The sequence below is a fragment of the Musa acuminata genome, chromosome BXJ1-1 (assembly GCF_036884655.1).
Source record: "Musa acuminata AAA Group cultivar baxijiao chromosome BXJ1-1, Cavendish_Baxijiao_AAA, whole genome shotgun sequence".
Taxonomy (NCBI): Eukaryota; Viridiplantae; Streptophyta; class Magnoliopsida; order Zingiberales; family Musaceae; genus Musa; species Musa acuminata.
The window spans coordinates 16273562-16286856 of NC_088327.1; the positions used below are offsets into that span (position 1 = coordinate 16273562).

General features: G+C 37.9%; 2 protein-coding genes across 3 annotated transcripts; one reads left to right on the forward strand and one right to left on the reverse strand.

Moving 5' to 3' along the window:
- Positions 1-1209: 1209 nt before the first annotated feature.
- Positions 1210-7848, forward strand: LOC135676395 (WD-40 repeat-containing protein MSI3-like). Of its 2 annotated transcripts, XR_010514264.1 has the most exons (6): positions 1210-1870; positions 2422-2574; positions 3554-3678; positions 5737-5832; positions 7273-7550; positions 7657-7848. XR_010514264.1 is itself a non-coding variant. In XM_065187524.1 (5 exons), exons 1-5 carry the CDS (start codon positions 1244-1246, stop codon positions 7490-7492), a joined length of 1221 nt encoding a protein of 406 aa, XP_065043596.1. In that variant the 5' UTR covers positions 1210-1243; the 3' UTR covers positions 7493-7848. The 2 variants fall into 2 exon arrangements, 1 of the variants encoding a protein (XP_065043596.1); XM_065187524.1 differs by having other exon boundaries at positions 7273-7848.
- Positions 7849-11229: 3381 nt separating this feature from the next.
- LOC135587330 (bZIP transcription factor 27-like) lies at positions 11230-12438 on the reverse strand. The gene is made up of 3 exons (XM_065078606.1): positions 11913-12438; positions 11763-11840; positions 11230-11632 (listed from the first exon to the last, which is right to left on the reverse strand). The coding sequence occupies exons 1-3, from the start codon at positions 12414-12416 to the stop codon at positions 11552-11554; spliced, it is 663 nt and encodes a 220-aa protein (XP_064934678.1). The 5' UTR covers positions 12417-12438; the 3' UTR covers positions 11230-11551.
- Positions 12439-13295: the final 857 nt, after the last annotated feature.

A 13295-nucleotide genomic window follows, 5' to 3' on the forward strand; every position in this document is an offset into this window, starting at 1 on the left:
GCTTTCGGTGAACTCCCGATGAACTTCTGGCAAGCTTTCGGTGAACTCCCGATAAACTTCTGGCAAGCTTTCACTACATCGTCTAATCCTTCTGTGTATCCCTTGATTCATCCGACCCAATTCTTGATCATTGACTTTGACCTAACATTCGATTCTTCTTTATTTTTATTTTTTTTACACTGTGATTTTGGACATGAATCCATGGGCTATATATTGACATATGTGTTGAGGCAATACTCTTTTGACTAGCTAGATGGGAGCCATCTAGCTCAACCGACGGTTGCTCTGATGGTAATGAGATCCTCACATCCTCTTTTGAAACAAAGGGGGGCTATCGTAGGATTCTTGCTCAGGCAATCAAAGTTTTTGTGGCTAACACGATCATAATTGAAACAAACAAAGGACAGTTTCTCATAAGAAAGAAGTTAAAAAAAATTTATCTTATAGTTAGCCAACTCAAATGCCATGTTTCAGAGGTCGTGAGAGATCCACCTCCACAATATCCCACACGAAATGTTCTCCCTCAAAGGACAAAGAACGTTCATCTAGTTTAAGAAACAATCTACCAAAGATCACTATCATAGCTTACGTATTTTTGAAAACTCATCACCCTCAAAGACGACAAAATTCTTATAAGAGCTCTTCTTGATGCGTTAAAAAATGTCGGATGAGAGATACGAACAACCTTCGTTAGAAACCCTTACATGTCCACCCGAGATGATTCGGACCTAGTTGCTTAAGACCCTCACTGCTTATATGACTTATCAATAGTATTAACAGCAGGCATGAAGGATAGAGCCGAGGCGAGAATTTAGCCTACTCTATGGTACAAGTTTCTCACCCATCGAAGAGAAGTCCACTCTCTACTAGTATTACTTTTCGCATCTACCTTGGTTGCCTACAACTAAAGATGGCTTGGAAGATTTATTTTCTATTGTTGAGACGTGTCAAATCGTAATCTCCTGGATTGATCAAGTTGGACCATAGGATAAGGATCCTCTCCGATTGATACAATTATCTGATTCTGCAGTGATCACATCTCAACCGTTTATTTATCTTTAAGTCACATCTTCACCGTCCATTTATAAGGGGGATTGTGAAATGGACGTTTGAGATGTGAGGAATGGGTCGACGGGTGGTCGAGATGTAACGAGTCGATTTCCCCTGGAGAAGATCCCAACTCAAGGTTAAATACATGGCCATCTCACCCGCCCGCCATTACCACTGAGTTTTGGCGGGCGGGATGGAGAGAGACATGGAGGAAGTGGAGGGAGGAGAAGAAGGTGCGCCTGTGGCGGCGGAGGAGTACCCGGTGTGGAAGAAGAACACCCCTTTCCTCTACGATCTCGTCATCTCCCATGCCCTTGAGTGGCCCTCCCTCACCGTCCAATGGCTCCCCTCCTCTTCCTCTTGCGATAGCGCCGCCACCCATCGTCTCCTCCTCGGCACCCACACCTCCGACGAGGCCCCCAACTTTCTCATGGCAGCCGACGTCCTCTTCCCGTTCCCGTACCCGCCTCCTCCCGAAGCCCCAATCCCTAAGGTTGAGATCTCGCAGACCATTCCCCACCGGGGAGAGGTCAATCGTGCCCGCTTTATGCCGCAGAGACCCTCGATCGTGGCCACCAAGACGTGTGGCGCGGAAGTACGCGTGTTCGACTGTGGGCAGCGGCCGCCGAGGCCAATCGAGGGTACGGATGCTGGGCCGGATCTCGTGCTGAGGGGTCATGCCACGGAAGGTTATGGGGTGTCCTGGAGTCCCCTCAAGGAGGGCTATCTCTTGAGCGGATCGTACGATTTCAAGATTTGTTTGTGGGACGTGGGAATGTCTCCAGGGGAGAAGCTTCTTGACGCAAAGCATGTGTTTGAGGTAATGGGTTAAAGCAATTCCACCACGTTCATAGACTGTTTCACCCTGCTGAATGGACCAAATTATCCTAAAACAAAGGCATTATGATTTGTATTTTCTTTGATTTACTGATAAGAAGAATCTCAGTATTTGAACACCAATTGCTTGAAAATGCAGAAATTGTAGATTAATATTGAAATTTGATCCCAACTCTTGTATGCGCATCTTGCTGATTTTATTCTGTGGGATAGATCTTGTTCAAGTAAGGAATCAATTCGTAACCTAGAAAGATTTGCTGAGAGGTTCAGAGCTCTCTGATTGTGGCTAGTTTTATCATGTTTTCTTATTTTTTTATAAAGATTTTGGAGATGGCCCAGAGGTAAACTGTGTGGCATGCGAGCTCAATTTTTATGATTGAATTAAGAAGGATCTTCTTTCTTTCCATATCCATTTATATAAGCAAAAATATATCAGCATTACATCATACTACATTTCCTCAATTATGACCATTTAATACATTAATATCTAAGGCATCTCTTATGAAAGATCTAAAATCATTCGCTTTGCTGTAGGCTCATACTTCTGCAGTTGAAGATGTTGCTTGGCACTTGAAGAATGAAAACATATTTGGGTCAGTTGGAGATGACCATCTTTTGATGATATGGGACCTGCGGTCATCATCTTTGAAAAAGCCTCAACACTTGGTTACAGCTCATGAAGACGAGGTGAAGCAGCTTTCATGGGAATGTTATGGGGATTATTGTTGTCTAATATTAGCATCTTGATTTCTTTCGCAATATATATAATGAAATCTATGCACCTGCAAGCGTCAATGTACATTTAACTGAACTTCAACATCCCATTTAATTAATTGCTTTGCAACTTGCAGAGACTTGCTTCTGTTGACCCATGGAGTTAAGGACACAACATGTGCAGGCATTTAGGAACTCTAGAAGATGTATCCATGGCATACCTGTAACTGTACAAACACAAAATTAATTTATTTTGTCTTGTTTCCTTAAACTATGTCACTTGCAACTTTGAGAATACAGAAGACATTTTGGAAACCAGTTGGGAGTTTTAAGATCAATGCTAAGAGCTATTAAACTATCTGACTGGGCTTCATTACTTTGATTGTATGGGATTCTTCAAATTAGCTGCTTCAGAATGTTCTGATCCTCCTTCATAATTATCATGTCAGACAGGCCTACTTAGGTGCCCACTATCAGTACCATACCTGCAATATGGTATGAGGCTTGGATTGAGCATCAACTTTGATTTGCATTTGTTAGCAGTTTTTCTCTTATACTATATTCAACACAAGTACAAGCACCAATTTATCATGGTTGAGGTTGTTGTGTTCTTAGCTTTTCAGATACCATCTCTCTGTTTCCAGCTGTTAGATTTTAAGCCAATAACAGAATCATCAAGAAAACATTTATTTTGGAAATACCTTTCTTAGATTTCTAGAAGCAAGATGTCATGATCTTTTGCTTGCATATGTTGCACTGGAACTGTTTGAAGGAAAAGGCCTCATATTGTTAAATTCGAGTTCTAATACAAATTTTTATAACTAGAAGTTCTGGAGCTTCTCTGCTTTGCTATTAATTACATGAAATCACTTTATATAAGTTCATATGGTCTGAGTTATTTGTCATTTGCATAAACACTTAGAATGTGATTATTTTTGTGTTGTTCCCCCAGGTCAATTCTCTATCATTTAATCCATTTAATGAGTGGGCTCTGGTGACAGCATCTTCAGACTCAACCATCAAACTATTTGATCTAAGAAAACTGACAACAAGCTTGCATACCTTCTCCAGTCACACGTATGTATATGACCTTTACCTTCACCAATATTGAACTCATTAGCCCAATGGTTAGTGCTTAATCTGCCATCTAAATCTCTACTAACATATCTATCTTATCTTTGAAATGTTATTTGTTTTTTTAATTAAAATGAATCTTAATTTTAGAAGCCTACTTACCTGATGTGTAAAATTATCATGTATTCAATACACATGCTCCTGGATTATGTTTGGCTGAGGATTATGTTTCATTCACTATGTTCCTGGATTTAGTACACATTGATTTGCTAAAGTCTCTCATATTCAAGGATTTCCCTTTCGTTGACTGTGCTAGTGTCGTGTTTAGAACCAAAAGATAAAATAAAAAAGACAACATCAGTATTGGCCCTATCAAAGTGGAAGGAAAAAACAGTCTGAACTTGAGAAACATAAAGAGGAAACTTATGATAGATTTTAGATTAGATGAAACTGATATTGCACTCATGTAAAATAGGACTCAACAAAATGTCTTAGAAGGATGCTGAAAAGAGCAAAGGAAAAGTATGCTAAATTCACTATCAAGCAAAGAAGCAACATAGACATTGTAAGTTAATAACCTTGCTGGTTAGCTGTTATATTGGGTGCCTTTGTTTGCCAAAGACCAAAATAATGTCAGTAAAAAGTGTAGCTTATTTCCAGACAATTATAAGCCTTTTGGTTTATTATGTTTTATCCACTACACACCTGGTTTTGATAACATATATGCATGCAGAATTCCCAGGCTCAAGGATTTTCCATTTCACCAATGAAGAATGGACAAACATAACACCATATGGACATTAAAATGTAGGAGATGGCACATGGACACAGAAATAAATAAATGAATATATTTTTGTATATCATTGCATATTGCATATTGCATATTAGGATATTTTAAGTTTAACTTGGGTAATAAATGATCGAATGTAACTTATTATATGCATTACGGTCATTCACAAAATCAACATTCATTCAGCAAAATGCTTCAACCATGTACAGAACTTTTGGAAGAAGTATAGATTTCTAACATTGAAGTAAGTCAGAAGTCTTAAATACATGCATGTTGCGTTTTTCGATATATGTAGAATCCTTATGCATGAAACAAGTCAACTGAAGTGTATGTAATATATGTGCTATAATATGTTCAAAGCATTTGACTTGTGTTGCTGTTTGACACAGTCAAGGCAAGAGTTCATATGTATAAAGTATGAATAAAAAATCAAGAAAAAGGGGAAAACATATTTCTTCCAATATAAAGGACACTCCTCATATACAAGAAAAAGAAATCATATCCATTCATGATTTTTAATAACTTTGGCTGATATATCTGTTCTCCCTTCTGTCGATCGTCGGTAGTGGTTGCCATTTTGGTCCATAGTTATACAACTCATGGTACTTGATAGAAATGAACAAGGGCTGAAGGATGAAAATGAGGCTGTTCATTTCTCTTTTATGTCTCACTACATAATTCAGGTAGCTGGATGCGGACTTGGGATTGGTTTGAGTAGCTACAGGAAGGAAGCCGCTAATGCTTTTTGGAACTTGGGCTATTGTTTATTAAAAGAAATTCTAGAATGATATATATCCTTCTCGATAGACTGACAGGTTTACAGCGTCTGCACTTGTATTATTGTCTGTCTTCAAAAACACTACGAGCAATGAAGTATATTTTGATTTTAAGATTGTGGCCTGAGTTCTAATATACTTGGATTACTAGGATAACTCCAAATCTGTCTGATTTTGCATTTTTCCTGTAACTTAAGATCTTTAGATCTTTTCCAGGAATTATTGTCTACAGCAATTGTGTTCAGGCAGTGGGGCACAGGGGTGCAGCAAATAGGTTTTCCTTGTTCTTGTCACCTCTAGCAGATAGCCAGCCTCCTACCTCTTTAGATTGTTGTAGCATTGTACTTCTGTTAACCGAGCAGTTTGTCATTTGTTTTTGTTGTATATTCTAAATTCATGGTCTAAAATCATATAGGTACATGGAATTGTCCTTGTCTAGTTTCTTACAGGGGTCCCATTTGAGGATCATAGAGCTTACTGGGTATGATTTTACAGGGGAGCAGTGCTTCAAGTAGAATGGAGCCCAAGACATGAAACTGTTTTTGCTTCATCTGCTGCTGACAAAAGGCTGATGATTTGGGACCTTTGCAGGTATATATAACTTTGAACCAAATGCATGCAGCATTTCTACCTTGGATTCCTGGTATTTTTTCTTCTATTCTGTACATATTTAAGTTAATACCTTCTGTTAGGCTAGCCTGTGTCGATGTGATACAGGCATGGGACATGCTGCCTTGTGTGGGCATGTTGATAAACTCTGGCTCATGTTGACCTGTGATAGTTGATATACAACTGATGAGCTTCTTAGTGGCAGAACATGCTTGGCAATGTAGAAACAGAAGAAAGGCAAAAAAAAGGCCATACTGAAGCAAAACTCATATCTAGTATCTAAGCTTGTACTGCCAATAGGGTGGAATTTGTCAATTTGCCAGGCAACATAAGATTATACAGTTAGTAATTGCTTAAGTAGTAGATTAAGTGCATAACTAAAGATGGGAGATTTACAACTACGAAAGCAAGGGGCATCTACAATGACAAAAATATGAAACTGGTGTGGGATGAACTTGCATTTGGCTCTTGTATTAAGCATCATTTGATTTCCTTGAAATTTCGAGAACTGACTGTTTGTGTTAGGTAAATGAACAACTCCAAGATTGAATTCAAGTACATATTAGATGGAGGATGGCTGAACAAACAAAAACAAAGCACATTGGACGCTAACACCGATTTCTGACTTCTACTCTGCATATTTGTATGTTTTGTGTCAAATTTTGCAATTCTTCTCATAATTCTGTAAATCATAGGACTTGGTTGAACAACCAAGAGAAGTGAATACTTGCTCTTCAAACTAAATTAATGATCCAACAACTCCATTAACTGAATGAAGTTTTCTCCAGCAAATTTTTTTATATTTGTACAAATTGTATCAGTGCACTTTCATAATACTTGCTGAATTGAGTCTTTGAAGCAACTCTAAGCCTTCACTGATTCTTGTACACTATATAAGTTATATAAATGCATTTACAAGAGCTTGCATGTTAATAGCTACAGTCAGTAAATAGTGTATATATTGGCAACAATAAAAAGTTTATGAAATCAAAGATATACAATGTGGTGAGAGCACTTCATAGGATCCTGAAGTTTATGGTCATGTATCAGAAATTGCTGGTTGGACTGTATCTGTGAATAAATCAGACGTGATATCTGATGCTTGCATATGCGTAATTTGGTTTGATGAGAGATGATGTAAGTTCCAATCATGGTACGTACATACAATCAGCAAATCCTGTATTACGTAGCTTTTATTATAAACTTCATCATCCTCCCGTCTATTCCATCTGAGTACAATTAGCTCTGTTATTCTTTGGGCTAATGTTTCAGCATATTATTATTATCTTGGTGGATTCATAATCTGGCATCATTTGCATTTAAATGTTCCAGATAATAGACTTTACCTGGGCTTTTTGTGATCCCTAGCTTTGATTTCTCATCCAGCTCAATTGTATTTCACTTCTGTAAATAAATGAACAGGATTGGAGATGAACAAACAGTTGAAGATGCTGATGATGGACCACCCGAGCTTCTTTTTGTCCATGGAGGTCACACCGCAAAGATATCAGAATTCTCATGGAACCCTGAGATGCCATGGGTCATTGCCAGTGCGGCAGAAGATAACATTCTTCAAGTCTGGAAGATGGCCGAGAGCATTTATCGAGATGATTATGATACACAAGATGACAATGATCATTAAGCAATATGCTACCTCAATTGTCTAATAGCTTTCTTCTTTTTCTGAAGTTTTGAGTGGGGTGAAGTGAAACACATAACTTGATCTTTTTCAATCGTGATTTGGACAGTCAGGCTCTGATCCTGCAAGTTAAACTTCTGAGCTAGTTTTATTCAACTTCTTGGTAGGTGGGTGCAAAGACAGAGCAGCAGTGGAATTGGCATTGGCAAAGTTGGTTTCCAAGAATGACCCAAATGGAACTCTTGGTGAGCTTTTGGCAACTGTTTTTAGTCTGTTGAGACAAGCTGTGTACTATTACTTAGTTGCTGGTGTGTTTCCAAATTATATGTGCCTATCAATGCATTTTTATTGTTGCAGTATGTAATCTGTTGACACAAGCTGGTTTATGGTTTTTTTTAATAAAATTAAAACTCATAAAGATATTATTCATAGAATAAAAATAGGATGATTAAAATGATAAGAAGGAATAAGAGTTATGTGATGCTATGTTTATGAGAGAAGTTTGTTGGGTATCTTTGATGCTTTTATATATGAATATATCTCTTAAGAAAGAAAAAAAATTATATATATTTTTAATTCTTAAATAAGTATCACTTGGAAAGAAAATAAAATAAGTAGAAATCATTTAAAATGATTATTACCAATGGTCTGAGAGATAATAAATTTTTTAAAAAAATTATCAATAAAGATTAAAATATTCTTAATTAAAGATATGGCCGATCCTAATAATGGCTAAAAAAATCCCAAAGAGGAAACAAAGCATACGATGGACTAATCATGTCTTTGCGCGACCAACATGTCATGTTGTGTACCTCTGACTTCTTTTTGTGTAGAGTGACAAGACTGTCTCTCTCTCTCTCTTTGACGATTCCAAGAATATACTGACCCCAAGAATCAGATCTCCAACTTCTTTGTCATATTTTATGGCTGTCGACTGCTTGGTGTAAATCAAGTGATGTTTGCTTGACGATTCCATTTCTCGTAGTTTATTTTGCCTCGCTGGTTTCTCGATGACTGTGGAACACTCGTTTAATAGATGTTGCCCATCGTCAACACAGTCGGCTTATGTTTTCCTCACCCAAGCGAGCTCGTGTGCACATCGACCGCAGGTGTTTGAGACAGTAAGTATCTCATGAATTATTCCGAGGATTTTTCAGGCACGTCTGACAAAGTTCACAGAAAAGAATAGAACAAATCAAAAAGGAGTTCCGGCGACAGATGTAGTAGCACTTTAATCCATCAGCTTTTACATGTCCGCTCTCGAGCCTCCGTTTCCTCCGATTATTTCCTTTGGGCAATATCCAAAAACGAAGTCCCAGATTTTTTTTTTTTTTCTGGATATTACACATACATAAAGAATTGAGAGATTTTCTTAGAAAATATTTATATTTTAAATATTTTTTAAAAAATATCTTTTCTTTTTATTGTTTAATAATATTTTAAATTTAAAAATACTTAAAATATTCATCAAAATTTTCATCTATTTTAATTAATTTTTACTCTTAAAATATTTTTATTTAATTCAAATATAATATTTTTCTACAATATCGATTTACTAAAATACTATAGATATTATTAAAAAATATTATAAATGACATCATACCATACATCTTTGATTGTCACTCATAGATCATTATCTTATTTATTTTTTAAATAATATCTTTAAATTTAAAAATACTTAAAATTTTCTCATTAAAAATTTTATCTCTTTTTATCAATTAAAATATTTTTAAATTATTTTATAATATTTTTATAAATATTTATAATATTTTATTAATGTACTAAATATATTATAAGTAGCATCATATCATGTCTCTTTGAGTGTCATTATTTATAGGGAAATTTTAGGCCTGTAATTAACGTTATTAAAGTTAAAAATGTATTTAAATATGTTGCTGCCTTAATACCGTCAACCAGGAGTCGTCACGACTCGATCTTGACATGAAGATGCAAAGTTATCTAAGTGACTCTTGTGATGATCAAGTGAGGCGGTTGCTATGGGGAATGAGGTGGTCAAGGTAGATCCGAGGTAGTCTTCATGCGTTCGATGTAGGTTTTGATCGTCTTAGAGATTCTACACAAAGATCGATGCCGAAAGGGATTTTTCGACGTGACTCCTCCGACAATTAAATTATAGCTCATTCTGAAGTAATGGGGATGAGAGGATTCTGGATGAGGGGAGTCTAATCCCTAAGTAGACGCCGAGGATTAGCTCTTACACTTGGGCAATCGGGGGAACCACCCATGATTTTCTTAGAAAATATATATATTTTTAAATATTTTAAAAATAAATATCTTCTTTTTTATTTTTAATAAATTTTTAATTTAAAAATACTTAAAAATATTCCTTAAAAAATTTATCATATTTTTTTAATTAATTTTTAAGTCTTAAAATGGTTTCATTTAATTCATCTATATAATATTTTTAATAATATTTACAATATTGATGTATCAGAAATAGTATATATTATTAAAAATATTATAAGTGACATAATGTTATACTCATAGACTATTACAATATTTTATTTTTTAAATAATATCTTTTATATTAAAAATACTTAAAAAAATATCAAAATTTTTATCTATATTTATCAATTATTTTTTGTTATTTAACTCGTTTATAATATTTTTAATAATATTTATAAATATTTTATTTATACAAAATATTTATAAGTGACATCATATCATACTTCTTTTAGTATCATTATTTATAGATCATAATAAAATAGTTTAGACTTATAATTAATCTGATTGAAGCTAAAAACTCCTTTCAATTATTTATTATCATTATTTATAGATAGATCATAATAAAATATTTTAGACTTATAATTAATCTGATTGAAGCTAAAAAATATTTAAATTATTTATTATATTTGATTTTAAGTAGACTTTTCTGATGACCAAAGCCCTATAACAGGTCAAAAATATTATAATAAACTAAAATATAAAAAAAATAAAAAATAAATAAAAATACTATTTAAGAAAATAAAATAAAATGAGATACCAATTGAAAAATACCCTGTTTATAAAAAAAATCTCCCATAAAGAAAGAATCACATGTATATAATATCCGAAACGAAGTACTCTTTTGTCCTTCTTATCCACAGATAAGGCACATCGAGTCACGCTTCTAAACACCCTGCATGCTTCCTAGATTGTATTGAAGTGGTATCACATATAGGCCGAAAAAGATCACTTTGATCCCAACAAAATCCCTCTTAGAGAGAGTCGAGATTAGAATCCCAAAGCTGAGCATCCACAATACTCGCACACGCGATTTTGATCGGAGCGTCAAAGAACGATTGAAGGGGTGAAAGCAGCGTTTACTACTATTATTCTCTGGAAAGATAGTTTTGGATCATGTACAATGAGTGTGGAAAGAAGCAAAAGGAAGCAATTAGGGTGGTGGGCTTGCTGACCCCGCCGGAAATCACCATCTGATCTTGTCAACTTGGAAAAGACCGTGGAGTAGTAGACCTCACCATCACAACAATGGTGACGGTAAGATCTTATCGCGTGATCAACTTATCTACAAGCACGACATATTTCACCCTTTCTGTCATGGCAGCTGGATTGCACTCGAAGGCGTAAAGAAGAGGGAAGAAGATAGGACAGGAGGTGAAGGTTGCTGGTCTTACTTGTCGTAAAGATCATCCGAGATGCACTGTTATTGATGAAACGAAAGGAGAAGAAGACGCAGGGAGACAGCTAGGATACTACAAGTAGACACGTTGATCCAATGCAAGAAACTCAACTAGCGTCAAGCGCTACCTGCTGTCAAAAGAACAAACACGAAGCATCCATGTCGCAGAAGACCATATGAGAGAAGATAGGTCCATATGTGTACACCGAGAGGGAGAGAGAGAGAGAGAGAGACTTGTTTATTTTGTAGGATTAGATGCAGCAGCTTAGGACTGTCTTGTTCCTCTGCAAGGAGCTTGCCATGCCTTGCAAAAGCAAAACCTGTGACAAGCTCAACTCACTGTCCTGTAAGAAGAGAGCGAGAGAGGGTTGCATCTGCCGCAGCCGCTGAGGTTGAAGCTCCTAGGCTCCCCTCTTTCCTCAAAACGGAGCAGTTGAGGTTCTTTGGAGCTTCCGCTTCTTGGCGGCAGGTGGCTGAGCCGCCATCGTCTGCTTAAGCAACTGCGCAAGCAAAAGGAGGACATGAGCGGGCGAGAAAGTACAATAGGATCCTGCACATAGGAGACTAAGGTAGCCTTCTCTTGCGGACGCAGACTCATGGAAGGTCCCTGTTGTTGGGTCTATGGATTACCTCCTCGTACATGAGCTTTAGCTTCCTGTTCTCTTCCAAAAGATGCTCTACTGCCGTCTCCAGCTCGCTCGTATAAGCCTGTTTAGGAACTCTTAAGAGACTGCAGAATTCAGAGAAGAGCCAAGAGAGAAAGAGAGACGAGGATCATGCCTGTTTCCTGGCTCTGGACCGAGCAGCCGACTCCCGGTTCTTGATCATTCGCTTCTTCCGCCCGTCGACGACGGTGCCGTCGCCGTTCTCGAAGGCCCCGTTCCTGATCATCGCGAACCCAGCGGAGCAGCTGGAGAAGGAGCCGTCGCTGTTGCTGCAGTTGGAATTTGGGCTGAGGCAGTCGAGGAACTGGCCGGGCCCGAGGCTGAGGGTGGCGGGGCGGCGAACGCAGCATGTGGGAGGGATCGGATCCGCCACCCTGAAGGCTCCGGAGAGGAAGTCCTGCAGGGTGACGCCGGCGACGTAGGTGGAGGTGGACGTGGGATTGGAGTCGTGATGGTAGTGGAGCGAGAGGGGAGGCGTGGAGGGCATGTCTTGGTTGAGGCTGCTGAGGCTGATGTCCTTCCACACCTCCACCTCCTCCATCGCCTTCCCTGGGGTCTGAGACGGCGCCATAGACGAGGAGGAGGAAGAGGTCATCGGAGAGGAGACTACTCCACTCATGGCAACACACACAGAGATTGGCTTTGATATATATATATATATATATATATATATATATATATATATATATATATATATATATATATATATATATATATATATATATATATATAGAGAGAGAGAGAGAGAGAGAGAGAGAGAGAGAGAGAGAGAGGCGTAATAGTAAGCAAGCTTCTGGCTTCTTCTTGTGCTTGTTTGTTGTTCCGTCTTGCACAAAGTGGAGCCCTGCGAGGGCAATTAACGTACCGGGGATCACGTGGAGAAGGCGTCCTGCGGCCTCCAGCCTCATGATTTTGCTACGGCCATCGCCTGCCACGGACAGGGAAGCAGCATTCTAAAAATGAGTATGGCCTGGTTAACTTCTTTTGGGTTGGCCGAGGGGGCAGCCGGAGTACGTGGGGTATGACACGTCCGTAGCTCTGCGTGGGGCCGTGGCATGCTTTATACACAGAGCGGGAAGGAGATGAGGACCGTCAAAGGCAAAGACGGGGAGACAGAGGGAATCTGAGGTCGCCGTAGGGTGGCACTCACTACGGGATGTTTGATATCTGATGCAGCGCCATGTGTGTCAAAGACAAAAAGCTCAAACAAACATATTAATTAAAATGGTATCACGGAAATCTGATACAGTAAAGAGTAGCATGCGTGTCTGACAAAAATGGTAATCCTTTTTTTTTACTGTTTTCTTTAAGATTAAAATATGAGAGATGAAATCTTCTAGCGTTCACCGGATTAGAATTTTGATACAGTACAATAATTGAGGTTCTCATTCCCAAATCGAATACCGGTATGTGCAAGGACGCAAATTACACTCTCCCCTTTGGGTGGTGAGATGACAGTACTAAGGACCACTAAAGGGTCACTGTGGGATTATATTGA

Bases quoted from the DNA above. Each gene is read 5' to 3' on its own strand.
- LOC135676395 (XM_065187524.1), top strand. From the start codon at position 1,244: ATGGAGAGAGACATGGAGGAAGTGGAGGGAGGAGAAGAAGGTGCGCCT. The intron at 3,679-5,736 runs GTATGTATATGA...ATGATTTTACAG, and splicing joins CATACCTTCTCCAGTCACAC to GGGAGCAGTGCTTCAAGTAG. The intron at 5,833-7,272 runs GTATATATAACT...ATAAATGAACAG, and splicing joins ATGATTTGGGACCTTTGCAG to GATTGGAGATGAACAAACAG.
- LOC135587330 (XM_065078606.1), bottom strand. From the start codon at position 12,416: ATGAGTGGAGTAGTCTCCTCTCCGATGACCTCTTCCTCCTCCTCGTCT. The intron at 11,841-11,912 runs GCATGATCCTCG...GTTCCTAAACAG, and splicing joins GGTCCAGAGCCAGGAAACAG to GCTTATACGAGCGAGCTGGA. The intron at 11,633-11,762 runs GTAATCCATAGA...TTGCTTGCGCAG, and splicing joins TAAAGCTCATGTACGAGGAG to TTGCTTAAGCAGACGATGGC.